This window comes from Oncorhynchus masou, chromosome 1 (genome assembly GCF_036934945.1).
Source record: "Oncorhynchus masou masou isolate Uvic2021 chromosome 1, UVic_Omas_1.1, whole genome shotgun sequence".
Lineage (NCBI taxonomy): Eukaryota > Metazoa > Chordata > Actinopteri > Salmoniformes > Salmonidae > Oncorhynchus > Oncorhynchus masou.
This window is the reverse complement of record NC_088212.1, coordinates 43540381-43556970: the sequence shown is the minus strand read 5'-3', so window position 1 is coordinate 43556970 and position 16590 is coordinate 43540381. Positions and strand designations below refer to the sequence as shown.

General features: G+C 40.8%; 1 protein-coding gene across 1 annotated transcript; it reads left to right on the top strand.

Annotated features, from left to right (window-relative positions):
• The first annotated feature begins 518 nt into the window (after positions 1–518).
• On the top strand, positions 519–16196 carry rgs7bpa (regulator of G protein signaling 7 binding protein a). Its single transcript, XM_064972626.1, has 6 exons — positions 519–2218; positions 5069–5235; positions 12699–12829; positions 13908–14052; positions 14159–14229; positions 14357–16196. The coding sequence occupies exons 1-6, from the start codon at positions 2069–2071 to the stop codon at positions 14446–14448; spliced, it is 756 nt and encodes a 251-aa protein (XP_064828698.1). The 5' UTR covers positions 519–2068; the 3' UTR covers positions 14449–16196.
• Positions 16197–16590: the final 394 nt, after the last annotated feature.

The window sequence follows — 16590 nt, the reverse complement described above, 5'->3', positions numbered from 1 at the left end:
GAATTTGGAGAAAGGGATCCTCAGGATTATTTTTGTGTACAATTAAGCAGTAATGCATGGTTGGAGAGAAGCACTTACCATACACGGCACAGTGGACTCCTACTAATTTATTTAGAACATCTACCATATGCTTTCCCTTGGTGACTGTGCTTAGCAAGGAAGGGCTCAGACAGTCACCACTGAAAACTATCAACGGATTTAGCGACTGTAATACTTTTAGAGCAGTAGCAAACCTGGGGGAGAAAAGCATAGGTAACATTTAGTTTTGTGAAATTATAATGTTTACAAAGGCTAGCTAGATTGCCCAACGTTAGACAGAGTGAAATTTCAACCAGACTTGATCCAGCCAACGGAAGTTCATTAGGCCTAAGTGTTTTTTCAAAACGTTAGCTAGCTAACCTTTACCTTGCGGCTCTGCCAACCAGTTATTCTGGTCTTGCTTCTATTTCGTACACATAATTAATGTGTACAATAGTGAGAACTACTTCCGGTTTGTTACATGGTACCTCTGTTTCCAAACTTGAGAGATTGTCATCCATTTGTATCAGGCTACTGCTGGTGATTGTTGCAGAACTTGCTCTCCTGTCTTTATTGCCATTTTTTTTTCATAGAGGACGCACTAGAGCCAACTGTATGTTGTTAACTTGAATTTGTCTCCTTGGAGATAAATGGTCACGCATCCTGAAGAGGAGCGCAAGAGACGCAATGAACAACCAACGCATTTCTACAATTTAGACCGGCAGGCCTAGGTAATTAAATATGACAAAAAAACAAACATCTAGTCTATTGTAACTCTTGTTTTAATTAGTTTAATTATGTTACATAAGAAATTAGAAACAGACTAATTAGCCTACGCAAAACACTGTGTTCAGGTGCAAGCGGTGTTGTAGCAATGCACTTTTGACACTGAATTGAATCTATTGTAGGTCGACACATAAAGGTCCAGACGTCATCTCGATATCCTGTTTTAACTGATATTTGACCATGTCACAAACTAACGTTAATTAATTAAGCGTACAAAACGTACATTTCTTTGAATTTTGGTTAAGTCTATAAACTGGGATGAACCAGACTTAGCCTAATAGTCATACCTTTAATTTATATTTTTAAATTGGCCTACAGTTGTTTCATATTATAACCAATGTCCATGTTCCGACTAGGCTATTTAACGAGAATACAAATTTTACTCGAGCCGAATGAGAATACACATTTCACCCGAGCCTATAGGCTAGCCTATATCAGTGGTTTGCTGGGTCCTATTAGTTAGTATTCCTGCCCTATGGGTGTGCAGTGTTGCCAGCCACGTCAGGCCTGTAGCAACTGCTCCGCTCGTCTCACCAAGGCAAGGTTAGATACACGCTGGAGAAACTCGAAGAAAAAGACCTTGGGAACAAAATCGGCATATTGGCAACCAGGAATATATTTCCAGTCGGTTTCCAGTGGGTTAGTGATGAAGCAGGTGTTAGAATTGCATTAAGGGACATTGCTTTTTTTATTTCGACGTTTTTGCGTTTCCAAAAGAGAGGGTTTGCATACATTGCTGAAGATCCTATTCAATCCGTCTTATTAGTGTTTAATGGAAACGCGCAATTATAAGAAATGGTTGCATTTGGTGAATGCCAGTGAATGCGATTGCTTTCCACCGACCAACACAGCGGCGGTGCGCTAGGAAGGACACTTAAGCTCGCTGGATCCCGGGTCGGGTGTGTACATAGGCTTCGGTTACCGTATACTATCAGCTGTAGTGAAGGTGACTCGCGCCCCCTTTGCAGTCGAGGCAATGCGGAGAGGAGTCGCGAGCGCTCATCCGGTACTTCTGCGCTCTGAGGAATGCCTGCAAACATTTCTGCTTTTTCTTAGACTTTCTTAGACTTTTTCTTAGAGAGAAAAAAACATCAGATTTTTCTTAGACAGCAGAGAGAGGTAGAGCGAGAGAGCAATAATAAACCACAGATAAACTGTCTCGTCACCAAAACAGCCTAGCCCACAAACGAGAGAGAACAGGATATTGGTGGTGGTGGGGTTTAACGTTCTGTATTAGAGCTGTTTTACTACTGGATGTGTATGCATGAGTTCTGCACCGAATGGGCGCAAGAACCGCCCCAGATCCGCCGGGAACATCTTCCAGATCGGCAAGGCTTCCTACCGAGACCCGGAGAGGAGGGAGAGCACGGAGAGCACACGCAAAGCCCAGCGCGCCGTGACAGACTGTAGAATGGTAGGTATCGAGCTCGCGCCATTTACCTCACAATGTTTATTTCCTCTGCATGTTGCAGCTAAAGTCGCGTGTTCATCCACCCCTTTCTTTATTTCTTTCTGGAAAGTAATTTCATTCGTTTGCACTGATATTAGCTGTTTAAACTGCAACAAACTGCAAATGCCCCCCCCCCCCCTCCATTGTATGTAGGCCTATTGTCTGGTGCAAATAAAATCCATTTGCGTTGCTGTTGTTGCAGAGAAGACAAATTGACCTGCTCATGTTTTTTTTACACGTTTTTTTTGTCATTGATTGCGATGGTGGGATTTGCATTTTGGAGCATCAAGTGTTGAATGCCCGACTGACAAGGATTTTGGGGTGATCTCCGATATCGCCTACATTAGTGTTGTCTAACGGCTCTGTTTTGATGGACGCAGATGGCCACTGATTTGACAGGTGTTTGCAGAACCGTCCATATGTATTCTCTCCCCGTTCATACTGTGCACCAGTGAACGTCATTGAGTCTCAGTACCCGGAGAACAGCAGAATGCTCCTGAGTCTCGAGCGCTGGTAGAAATGAAAAGCGTTGTCCCGTCCAAAGGATTCAATGCTCTACTTCGTTCGATGCGCCTAGCCCGAACTTAGCATAATGTGTTGTCATCAATTAATAATTAATTAATTGTACATAGGTACGTTCACTTTGTCATTTCATATCCTATATTCCTAATGTTGTTAGGCATCAATATTGATGCCTATCTTTTGTATTGTGGTTAGAATAATACCCCTGTTCAGGGATCCGTGCTTTTTTGGAAATGGCTGTCAATTTATTCAATATATGCTCTGGTTTAGAGAGGAACAATGGACTGAAAGGCGTGGAGCTGCTGTCCATAGGATGGTGCTGAATAGCTAAGGTAGTTATTGAACCTGCAGTGCGGAAGTCTTCATTGTGTGCCCACTGTAAAAACCTAAAGCTGCTAAATTGACAGCCCACCTGTGAAAAAAGGATGACTATTGCTATGATCTAACCTACAAGTCAATATGTTGTTCTGGCAACTGCTGTCGCAAGTAGGCCTATTGCAACTGTGTCTGCTGGTGAAATGTTTACAATTGCCCATGAGAAAGCCACATGTTTACAGTAGCCTGCAATATCTCACCTAAAGTGCATTTAGACCACTTGTATTTAGACCACTTGACTTTTGCCACATTTTGATATGTTACAGCCTTATTCTAAAATTGTTTTTTTTTTTAAATGTTTCCCTCGTCAATCTACACACATTACCCCATAATGATGAAGTGAAAACTTTTTTTTTTTTTTAAATGTGTTAACATTTTTTTTTACAAATAAATAACAGAAATACCTTTATTTACATAAGTATTCAGACCCTTTGCTTTCATACTCCAAATTGAGCACATGTTCATCCTGTTTCCATTGATCATCTTTGAGATGTTTCTACAACTTGATTGGAGTCCACCTGTGGTAAATTTAAGTTGATTGGACATAATTTGGAAAGGCAACTGTCTATATAAGGTCCCAAAGTTGACAGTGCATGTCAGAGCAAAAATCAGGTCGAAGTAATTGTCCATAGAGCTCCAAGACAGGATCGTGTGGAGGAACAGATCTGGGGAATGGTACCAACATTCTTTTTTGCAGCATTTGGAGGTCCCCAAGAACACAGTGGCCTCCATAATTCTTAAATGGAAGCAGTTTGGAACCACCAAGACTCTTCCTAGAGCTGGCCGTCAGGCCAAACTGAACAATCGGGGGAGAAGGGCCTTGGTCAGGGAGGAGACCAAGAACCCAATGGTCACTCTGACAGAACTCCAGAATTCCTCTGTGGAGATGACAGAAACTTCCAGAAGGACAACCATCTCTGCAGCACTCCACCAATCAGTCCTTTATGGTAGAGTAGCCAGACGGAAGCCACTCCTCAGTAAAAGGCACATGACAGCCTGCTTGAAGTTTGCCAAAAGGCACATAGAGGACTCTCAGACCATGAGAAGCAAGATTCTCTGTTCTGATATAACCAGGATTGAACTCTTTGGCCTGAATACCAAGTGTCACATCTGGAGGAAACCTGGTACCATCCCTAAGGTGAAGTATGGTGGTGGCAGCATCATGCTGTGGGGAGGTTTTTTAGCGGCAGGGACTGGTAGACTAGTCAGGATCAAAGGAAAGATGAAAGGAGCAAAGTACAGAGAGATTCTTGACGAAAACCTGCTCCAGAGTGCTCGGTACCTCAGACTGGGCGAAGGTTAACCTTCCAACAGGACAACGACCCTAAGCACACAGCCAAGACAATGCAGGAGTGGCTTCAGGACAAATCTCTGAGTATCCTTGAGTGGCCCAGTCAGAGCCCGGACTTGAACCTAATCGAACATCCATGGAGAGATCTGAAAATAGCTGTGCAGCAACGCTCCCCATCCAACCTGACCGAGCTTGACAGGATCTGAGAAGAATGGGAGAAACTCCCCAAATACAGGTGTGCCAAGCTTGTAGCATCATACCCAAGAAGACTCAAGGCTGTAATCAATGCCAAAGGTGCTTCAACAAAGTACTGAGTAATGGGTCTGAATACTTATGTAAATGTGATATTTCAGTTTATTTTTTATAAATTGGCCCAAAAAATCTAAAAAACAGTTGTTGCTTTGTCATTATGGGGTATTGTGTGTTGATTGATTCGGGGGGCATTTCATCCATTTTAGAATAAGGCTGTAACGTAAATTGGTTGGAAAAAGTAAAGCTATCTAAATACTTTCCGAATGCACTTTACATGGAAGAACTTTGCAAGGTCTTGCTGTGGCTCGTGACAGAGGAACCTATATCCCAGGTCCAAATAATCTTAAATCAGGTTTATTTCATTTTCCCCCCAGATCGTCCAGGAGTTTAACACACTTGTGGCCCTGTATCGTGAACTGGTCATCACAATTGGCGAGATCTCCGTCGACTGCCCCTCAATACGGGCTGAGATGCACAAGACGCGAACTAAAGGCTGTGAGATGGCAAGAGCTGCACACCAGAGCCTGTCAGTCATTTCGGGGTAAGTAGCTGTCGCTGTCCGTGGTGTTGAAAGACAACTATTGTTCTCTCTCACAGACATGGGCCACAGCCTTCATTTAAAAACTTCAGCTTGGAAATGTTACTTCGGTTTCAGACTCTGCTTGCAGTTTAGAGTGGCCTGTGTGAGCTTTGATTTTTGATCTGACTGATCTGTACATTTTTGTGATTGCAGCGTAGAACACACTATGGATATGCATGTTTTTTTTAAATGTATTAACTTTATTTGCCAACAGCGTTTTAAATGACCCTATCTACCACATGAATCCAGTTGTAATTTGTTTTGTAAGGTATTCCATAACTATGGCCCATTAAAACAAAAGGTAGGATTTACCAAACTTTGTGGAGACAAGTGTGACCTCGAGTAAATCAACCCTGCCCAACGGATTTGGTATCTCAGATTTTTATATTTCAGCAGGGAAGTGAGGTTTTTCATAGATTTTTTTTATTTCACCTTTATTTAACCAGGTAGGCAAGTTGAGAACAAGTTCTCATTTACAATTGCAACCTGGCCAAGATAAAGCAAAGCAGTTCGACACAGAGTTGCACATGGAGTAAAACAGTCAATAATACAGTAGAGTCTATATACGATGTGAACAAATGAGGTGAGATAAGGGGTGCACTATACACAGTTGAAGTCGGAAGTTTACATACACTTAGGTTAGAATCATTAAAACTTATTTTTCAACCACTCCACAAATTCCTTGTTAACAAACTATAGTTTTGGCAAGTCGGTTAGGACATCTACTTTGTGCATAGCACAAGTAATTTTTTCAACAATTGTTTACAGAGAGATTATTTCACTTACAATTCACTGTATCACAATTCCAGCGGGTCAGAAGTTTACATACACTAAGTTGACAGTGCATTTAAACAGCTTGGAAAATTCCAGAAAATTATGTCATGGCTTTAGAAGCTTCTGACAGGCTAATTGACATAATTTGAGTCAATTCGAGGTGAACCTGTGGATGTATATCAAGGCCTACCTTCTAACTCAGTGCCTCTTTGCTTGACATCATGGGAAAATCAAAATAAATCAGCCAAGACCTCAGACAAAAAATTGTAGACCTCCGCAAGTTTGGTTCATCCTTGGGAGCAATTTCCAAATGCCTGAAGTTAACATTTTCATCTGTACAAACAATAGTACGCAAGTATAAACACCATGGGACCACGCAGCCGTCATACCACTCAGGAAGGAGAGGTGTTCTGTCTCCTAGAGATGAACGTACTTTGATGCAGAAAGTGCAAATCAATCCCAGAACAACATCAAAGGATCTTGTGAAGATTCTGGAGGAAACTGGAACAAAAATATCTTTTTCCACAGTAAAACAAGTCCTATATCAACATAACCTGAAAGGCTGCTCAGCAAGGAAGAAGCCACTTTTCCAAAACCACCATTAAAAAAGCCAGACTACGGTTTGCAACTGCACATGGGGACAAAGATCATAATTTTTGGAAAAATGTCCTCTGGTCTGATGAAACAAAAATAGAACTGTTTGGCCATAATGACCATCGTTATGTTTGGAGGAAAAAGGGGGAGGCTTGCAAGCCGAAGACACCATCCCAACCGTGAAGCACGGGGGTGGCAGCATCCTGTTGTGGGGGTGCTTTGCTGCAGGAGGGACTGGTGCACTTCACAAAATAGATGGCATCATGAGGAGGGAAAATTATGTGGATATATTGAAGCAACATCTCAAGACATCAGTCAGGAAGTTAAAGCTTGGTCTCAAATGGGTCTTCCAAATGGACAATGACCCAACGCAAACTTCCCAAAGATGTGGCAAAATGGCTTAAGGACAATGAAGTCAAGGTATTGGAGTGGCCATCACAAAGCCCTGACCTCAATCCTATAGAAAATCTGTGGGCAGAACTGAAAAACCGTGTGCGAGCCAGGAGACAGACAAACCTGACTCAGTTACACCAGCTCTGTCAGGAGGAATGGGCCAAAATTCACCAAACTTATTATGGGAAGCTTGTGGAAGGCTACCCGAAACGTTTGACCCAAGTTAAATCATTTAAAGGCAATGCTACCAAATACTAATTGAGTGTATGTAAACTTCTGAACCACTGGGAATGTGATGAAAGAAATAAAAGCTGAAATAAATTATTCTCTCTACTATTATGCTGACATTTCACATTCTTAAAATAAAGTGGTGATCCTAACTGACCTAAAACAGGGAATTTTTACTAGGATTAAATGTCAGGAATTGTGAATTACTGAGTTTAAATGTATTTGGCTAACGTGTATGTAAACCTCCAACTTCAACTGTATACAAAAGTAGGCGGTCACTCCTTCAAATTTGTGGATTCTGATATTTCAGCCACAACTGTTTGCTGACAGGTGTATAAAATCAAACACACAGCCATGCAATCTCCGTAGACAAACATTGGCAGTAGAATGGCCTTACTGAAGAGGTCAGTGACTTTCAACGTGGCCTCATCATAAGATGCCTCCTTTCCAACAAGTCAGTAGGTCAAATTTCTGCCCTGCTAGAGCTGCCCCGGTCAATTGTCGGTGCTGTTATTGTCAAGTGGAAACATCTAGGAGCAGTAATGGCTCAGCCGCAATGTGATAGGCCACACAAGCTCACAGAATAGGACCGCCAAAATCAGATTGCAGCTTTAACAAAGCTTGGTCAACATTCGGTGTAATGGCACACATAACCGTATCGTCTGCATACAGATGAATATTACAGGATTTAATACATAGACCAATGTCATTTGTGTAAATAGTAACGAGAACAGGTAACAAAATCAACACTTCATAATATCAAGGAATCTAGACTTGACACCATCAGAAGGCACACATTGTGTCATGTCTGTCAAATAGTTCTTAAACCATTTGCAAGACTCCTTATCCAGTTTTTGAATGAGTAGGGAAGGGTCAATGGTGTCAAATGCCTTGGAATGGTCTATAAGGCAGCACAATGTTTTATATGATCTAGGTAATTTAACACATCTTAAACAAGCATAGTGGCTGAAACAGTGATATGTCCAGATCTAAAAACAGATTAGTACATATTTAAAATAGAGTGAGAAGTTAAAAAGTTCTTGAAACTGCCTATTTCTCAGGCCCAGAATCTAGAATATGCATATAATTGTCAGATTAGGATAGAAAACACTCTAAAGTTACCAAAACTGTCAAAATATTGTCTGTGAGTATAACAGAACTGATATTGCAGGCAAAACCCTGAGGAAAATCCAAAGAAGAAGTGCCTTCTATTTTGAAACCTCCCTGTTCCATTGCATGCCTTCCCTCCATTTAAAGGGATATCAACCAGATTCCCTTCCCTATGGCTTCCACATGGTGTAAACAGTCTTTAGACATAGTTTCAGACTTTTATTCTGAAAAATGAGCGAGAACGATCACATCGCGTCAGTGGATGGCTGGGTGCCAGCAGAGTTTTGTATGCGCCAACAGCTTGGAGCAGATATTTTCTCTCCTATTGAAAAAGCTACTGTCCGGTTGAAATATTATCGATTATTTATTGTAAAAACGACCTGATTGATTGTAGAAACATGTCAAACGTTTTTTATAAACTTTACGGATACTATTTGGAAATTTCTTCTGCCCCTTCGTGACCCCTCGAGCCTGTGGATTACTGAACATAACTCGCAAACCAAATGGAGATATTTTGGATATAAAAATAATCTTTATGGAACAAAAGGAACATTTATTGTGTAACTCGGAGTCTCGTGAGTGCAAACATCCGAAGATCATCAAATGTAAGCGATTCATTTGATTGCTTTTCTGACTTTCGTGTCAATCTACTTTGCTGCTAGCAGTTTGTAATGTTTTGTCTGCTGAGAGAGATGTCCTTACATAAACACTTGGATAGCTTTCACTGTAAAGCTTTTTTGAAATCTGACACACCAGGTGGTTTAACAACAAGCTAAGCTGTGTTTTGCTATATTGCACTTGTGATTTCATAAACATTAAATATTTGCACTCTGCAATTCAGAGGATGTTGTTGATAAATGATCCCGCTAACGGGTTGGGTTCGCCAAGAAGTTAACTGAGATTTGGTCAGGGATTCTAATACCTTGTCTAGTCAAGATAACTTGAAGATTGGGCAGTAAGGATTTCTGCCCTTACTGTATGTAGGGGGAGGACATGAATGTGCCTCTTTCCAAATCTTAGGGATAACACCAGTAGCAATTACTAAGTAAAAAATACAGGTTAAAGATTCAACAATGAGTGGGGCAGAGAGCGGTAGTAAGAAGGGGTCAGGTAAATCAACCCTGTGGATGTTTTTCATCAATCTTTAGCAAGGTACTTAATACATTATAGACATCAAATGGTTGAAATGAAAATAAATGATGTGAGTCTGTTAGAGCATCATTCTTTACAATCTGTTCTGAGGTGACAAAAGGACTGCCTGTTTTGGAATGACATACATTTTTATAGACTATCCTTTCAAACAGGTGGCCAGCTGAATCAAAATGGTTATACACTACACACAAACATTTGGTCTAGTATGGGACTAGTATGTCAACCTGCGGTGGCAACGAGGGTGGGGTTTTGCTTCAAAGATTTGACCACTTTGCAGAAGTTGACTGGATTACCACCGCTCTCCAATACACAATTCAATAAATATGTTGATTTGGCTTTATTAACCAGAGATATACAGTGGGGCAAAAAAGTATTTAGTCATCCACCAATTGTGCAGTTCTCCCACGTAAGAGGCCTGTAATTTTCATCATAGGTACACTTCAACTATGACAGGCAAAATGAGAAAAAAAATCTGGGAAATCACATTGTAGGATTTTTAATGAATTTATTTGCAAATTATGGTGGAAAATAAGTATTTGGTCACCTACAAACAAGCAAGATTTCTGGCTCTCACAGACCTGTAACTTCTTCTTTAAGAGGCTTCTCTGTCCTCCACTCGTTACCTGTATTAATGACACCTGTTTGAAGTTGTTATCAGTATAAAAGACAACTGTCCACAACCTCAAACAGTCACACTCCAAACTCCACTATGGCCAAGACCAAAGAGCTGTCAAAGGACACCAGAAACAAAATTGTAGTCCTGGACCAGGCTGGGAAGACTGCATCTGCAATAGGTAAGCAGCTTGGTTTGAAGAAATCAACTGTGGGAGCAATTATTAGGAAATGGAAGACATACAAGACCACTGATAATCTCCCTCGATCTGGGGCTCCACGCAAGATCTCACCCCGTGGGCTCAAAATGATCACAAGAACGGTGAGCAAAAATCCCAGAACCACACGGGGGACCTAGTGAATGACCTGCAGAGAGCTCGGACCAAAGTAACAAAGCCTACCATCAGTAATACACTACGCCGCCAGGGACTCAAATCCTGCAGTGCCAGACGTGTCCCCCTGCTTAGCCAGTACATGTCCAGGCCCGTCTGAAGTTTGCTAGAGAGCATTTGGATGATCCAGAAGAAGATTGGGAGAATGTCATATGGTCAGATGAAACCAAAATAGAACTTTTTGGTAACTCAACTTGTCGTGTTTGGAGGACAAAGAATGCTGAGTTGCATCCAAAGAACACCATACCTACTGTGAAGCATGGGGGTGGAAACATCATGCTTTGGGGCTGTTTTTCTGCAAAGGGACCAGGACGACTGATCCGTGTAAAGGAAAGAATGAATGGGGCCATGTATCGTGAGATTTTGAGTGAAAACCTTCCATCAGCAAGGGCATTGAAGAAGAAATGTGGCTGGGTCTTTCAGCATGACAATGATCCCAAACACACTGCCCGGGCAACGGAGTGGCGGCTTCGTAAGAAGCATTTCAAGGTCCTGGAGTGGCCTAGCCAGTCTCCAGATCTCAACCCCATAGAAAATCTTTGGAGGGAGTTGAAAGTCCGTGTTGCCCAGCACCAGCCCCAAAACATCACTGCTCTAGAGGAGATCTGCATGGAGGGATGGGCCAAAATACCAGCAACAGTGTGTGAACCTTGTGAAGACTTACAGAAAACGTTTGACTTCTGTCATTGCCAACAAAGGGTGTATAACAAAGTATTGAGAAACTTTTGTTATTGACTAAATACTTATTTTCCACCATAATTTGCAAATAAATTAATTAAAAATCCTACAATGTGATTTTCTGGAATTTTTTTTTCTCATTTTGTCTGTCATAGTTGAAGTGCTAGGTAAAGTGTTGAAGTGCTAAGTCCATGCTAGGTAAAGCTCCGCCTTATCTCAGTTCACTGGTCACGATGGCGACACCCACCCGTAGCACGCGCTTCAGCAGGTGTATCTCACTGACCATCCCTAAAGCCACCATCCATATCTCTACCTGCACATGACCATTTTATCATTTATCACTCCAGTGTTAATCTGCTAAATTGTAATTATTCGCCTACTTCCTCATGCCTTTTGCACACAATGTATATAGACTCTTTTTTTTCTACTGTGTTATTGACTTGTTTATTGTTTACTCCATGTGTAACTTTGTGTTGTCTGTTCACACTGCTATGCTTTATCTTGGCCAGGTCGCAGTTGTAAATGAGAACTTGTTCTCAACTAGCCTACCTGGTGAAATAAAAAAGTGTACCTATGATGAAAATTACAGGCCTCTCTCATCTTTTTAAGTGGGAGAACTTGCACAATTGGTGGCTGACTAAATACTTTTTTGCCCCACTGTATATGATAAACAGAGAGTAGCAGCAGCGTAGAAAGAGGGGCTGGGGGGCACACAATCCAAATAGTCTGGGTAGCCATTTGATTACCTGTTCAGGAGTCTTATGGCTTGGGGGTAAAAACTGTTGAGAAGCCTTCTTGTCCTAGACTTGGCACTCCAATACCTCTTGCCATGCGGTAGTAGAGAGAACAGTCTATGGCTGGGGTCTTTGACAATTTTCGGGGCCTTCCTCTGACACCACCTTGGTGTAGAGGTCCTGCTTTTTCCCGTAGTCCACAATCATCTCCTTAGTCTTGGTTACGTTGAGGGATAGGTTGTTTTTCTGGCACCACTTTGCCAGGTCTCTGACCTCCTCCCGATAGGCTGTCTCGTCGTTGTCAGTGATCAGGCCTACCACTGTTGTGTTGTCTGCAAACGGAATGATGGTGTTGGAGTCATACACATAACATGATGCAGCCAACACCATGCTTAAAAATATTAAGTGTAGTACTCAATGATGTGTTGTGTTGGTGCCCTTTTTCGCTAGGCATTGGAAAACCTCCCTGCTCTTTTGTGGTTGAAATTCACTGCTCGGATAAAGGACCTTACAATTATCTGTATGTGTGGGGTACAGAGATGAGGTAGTCATTATAAAATCATGTTAATAACTATTATTGCACACGGAGTCAGTCCATGCAACTTGTTAAGCAAATTTTTACTCCTATGTAGGCTTGCCATAACAAAAGGGTTGAATACTTATTGACTTAAGACATTTCATTTTTTTATTCATTTGTAAACATCTTATCTCATGGGTAATCTCGATATTGATTGCCATGTGTGTGTTGGTCCCACAGGCCTGAGGACGGAGAGATCCACCCAGAGATCTGCAGGCTCTTCATCCAGCTGCAATGCTGTCTGGAGATGTACATCACGGAGATGCTCAAGTCTGTCTGTCTGCTGGGGTCCCTGCAGCTCCACAGGAAAGGTAGGGAATACCTCACAAAAAACAACATGAAATTGTAACCTGACGTAGAGCCTTCATAGCACTATCATAGCCAGAGACGTGAAGCCTACATAGGTCTGCTTGTCTGATGGGATCCCTGAAGCTGCACAGGACAGCTAGAGAACACTTGATATATTTACACAGATTCAAATCAATCCAATTTCAGCTACAATTCACTGTTTACTAGGGCTGTAATGCTACACATATTTGTACCGATTGGTTCGGCACGAGGATCTCAGTTCGGTCCACACTGTGAACCTGAATGCATACATAATTTATTTTGTTTACAAAAAAATAAAAACACTAGGCTTGTAGGCTTTGCCTACGCTGTGTTGCATGCCATTACCTCGTAAGTAAATCTGAGCTGAATACGTTAAAACTACTACAGCCTATGTGCACATAATGAAAATGAATTAAAAGTTAAATGAGAAGTATATGCTATAACTAACAAGAGCAAACAGGTAGGCTGCTATTTAATCTGAATGGAAGTGTAGTTATTTGTAACTGTAGGACAGGAAGAAGGCCCATGCAGACTCAATTAGCCTGCTCTTCCTTGCACTGTATCAGGTCTAGTTAATAAAATAGCTTACAAATGGGATTTTCTGCTGCTTCCCTCACTCGGATCCGACAACGTCTATATTGAAAAATTTATTTATGCATATTTGTCCGGGTGGGAAAGCCCCATTTTCCATTTCAGAACTAGTCCAACTTTTTAGACCTTTTATTTGAGGCCCAAAATAACAGTCCCTGTCACAATAGACAATGCCAGGAACATTGTGAATGATGTCACATAAACTGGACTTGGGCCACAAATAGGGTGCTTTTTAATTTAACGTATTATGCCAAAGAAACAAAAATGAACTACAGTAACTGTTGAATTTCATTTTTCCACTGTATTGCAACCATGACCCCAAAACCTCTATCTATCTATATATATATATATATATATATACCGACCGAACTTTGCGTTTGGTGAACTATTACACCCCTACTGTTTACTGTGTAAAACATGTAATTACTGTTACATTACTATTATTAAGTGTGTGTGTGTGTGTTCCAGGGAAAGATTCCTGTGGGCCTTCCAGGATTGACAGTAAGGTAGATGAGAGCTCAGACATACCCATTCTAGAAGACACCTCCTCCTCCCCAATGGATTGTCATCAGCTCTGCTGGCTAGTCGCCACAGACATAGACAATACTGAGAGGTGGGCCTATTGTGTGTGTGTGTGCGTGCGTGCGTTGGTGTTATTACCATAATTCTGAATACATCAGCAAGACACATATTAGCACTATGTAAATATGATTTCATAGGGACATGAGAGAGATGAAGAACCTTCTCAGTAAACTCAGGGAGACGATGCCTTTACCACTGAAGAACCAAGGTAGGGCCTCGACTGGAGCGCACATATGGTTTCTATATGCTTGGATCTTATGTGTGTTAAATACACCGTTGAAATGACTTTAAGATGAGTTTGAACTTATAATTGTCTTGTCTGTGTTTGTACCCAGATGACAGCAGCTTGCTGAACCTGACTCCTTACCCACTGGTCGGACAGAGGAAGAGGCGGTTCTTTGGGCTCTGTTGCCTGGTAACCAGCTAAGGGCCCCGCCTTCCTGGGTTGAAGGAGCAACGGTGACGTTTTACTTGAAGTGTAGTTCATGGCACAACCATAAGTGTCCAAAGAAAATCGTAGTGTCATAAGACATGCCAAAATGTGACAACATTTTTATAAAAACGTATGTTAACTAGAATGACTTATATTTGCCTGTCATGACCAATATATTTATTTGCTTTATGACATAGTGTCATAAGATATTGACAGTCATACCAGTGCCCCATAACGGAAATAGCATAGTATGTCATGTTTTGGAATGTGTTATGACACTTTACGATGCAATTATGACACTGTTATTTATGTATGTGTCATGAACAACACATCACGTGAAGCATTACTTTGGCAACAAAGACACCATTAACCACAATCCTTCACCACTTGTGTCTCCCACCGATCTATTACTGCCATTTCCAATATACGATACATTTCTCTCTTTTGTTAAAAAGGCTACCTACCCCATTTTTAATTTTGTAATACAAAGATGAATTGTAATTGCAATGTAATGAAACGAAGAGTCATAAACATATTTTAAATGTATTACAACTGATTTTTCCTTTTGTCAGAGTTTTTCGGTTTGTTTATTTTGTCAGGTTTTCAGGAGAGAGACCATTTGAAACAGTAGGCAGGTTTCCATTGACCCAGGTTTATTCGACAAAGGCAAATTCGCAAAAGAAAATATTGTGACGTGTGTAATGGAAATGGCAGATATTGTCCTGACTTTCAAGAATACCTGAATTGTTTCGCCTTGCTTTTCTGGTTGGCAGGAAAGTTTCACAATCCAATTATTTCAGATCTACAGGAGTGAAAGTTTCAAATATGGCTAATATTAGTAAATTATTTATTATTGCATTCTTTCCATGCTGGCTTTTGCGGGCTACCTGAGACATGAAACAAATAGCTGGCATACAGGCTGTCGCCAATTTATTTGTGTCATTTGCCTAAATGGGTAATGGAAACACTTCAAACACTACATTTTATTCGACACGTTAGGTTTTAACGGGAAAAGCATTTTTTTTTTAGGTGTGACGTCATGCCCAGCTATTTTTATCAACACAAGATAGTAAAATTGAAACAAATTGACAAGTTAATGGAAACATAGCTACTGTCAACATTATTTTCTTCCATAAAGCTGAATTGATGAATGAATGGTGTGTGTGGGACACAATATGATCTGCAAGTTGGTGTCAAAAACAATGTTACCAAGTACAACACTTGCAGTATATATGGACACACTGCTAGATAGAAGGTATGGAGCAGAACAGAGCACAGAAAGTCATGTTTCGCTCTACTGTTTTCCATTTCTTGCCATCCCTGTACTTTCTGTACTGACCTTTTTATTTAGTCTTCCAGGAACAAAAAACCTGCACCCAACTTTTACTTTCCATCTTCAAGGAGGAATATACAATACTCAAAAAAGATGAACTCCTTTGCACATGCAATATCTATCTTTAAATTGAGACCTTAGAATTGTGTATATACATACTCTCTAAGCGATGCGCTCTGAATTATTTTCCAGGTTGGGATAGTGTGGTGAAGTCTTGGTTGGCATAAGCAGGTGGCGTCTCCCTCTAAGGCACAGTCAGTGCGGGGCTGTGGGGACTCAGCATGGGTCTTGCTTATTAATAATAGTGCTAAATGTGTAGAGCATGGAGAAGGTACAGTACTGTAGTCAAAGCTGAAATAAAAAGTTATGTTATTTTACATTGTTAATAAACTTTTTTTATTTAAATTGACTGATCTGTTTTTTAGTCTCTTTTAATTCTTTAAAGGTCCTATTCAGACTTGAGATAAGTTGACCTTTACTTAAAGATGCAGTCCAGGATCTTAAGACTTTAAAACCTCTACAGGATCGGTGTAACCCCCGTGGGACGGTTGAGCTAACGTAGGCTGTGGTTAGCATGAGGTTGTAAGTAACACAAAATATCCTTAAGAGGTTTTAATATGACAACAATCTGAATTACATTCATTTTGTCTTCTATGTAAAGACACTAACACTCATCACAACAAAATATAGTAAAATGTACCAAGTAATAATATATTATACTTATATTTTTAAAAATCAAAAATGTGACCAGACAATATTCAGACAGTATTTCAAAACCCACACAAAGTAGGCTACGTGATTGA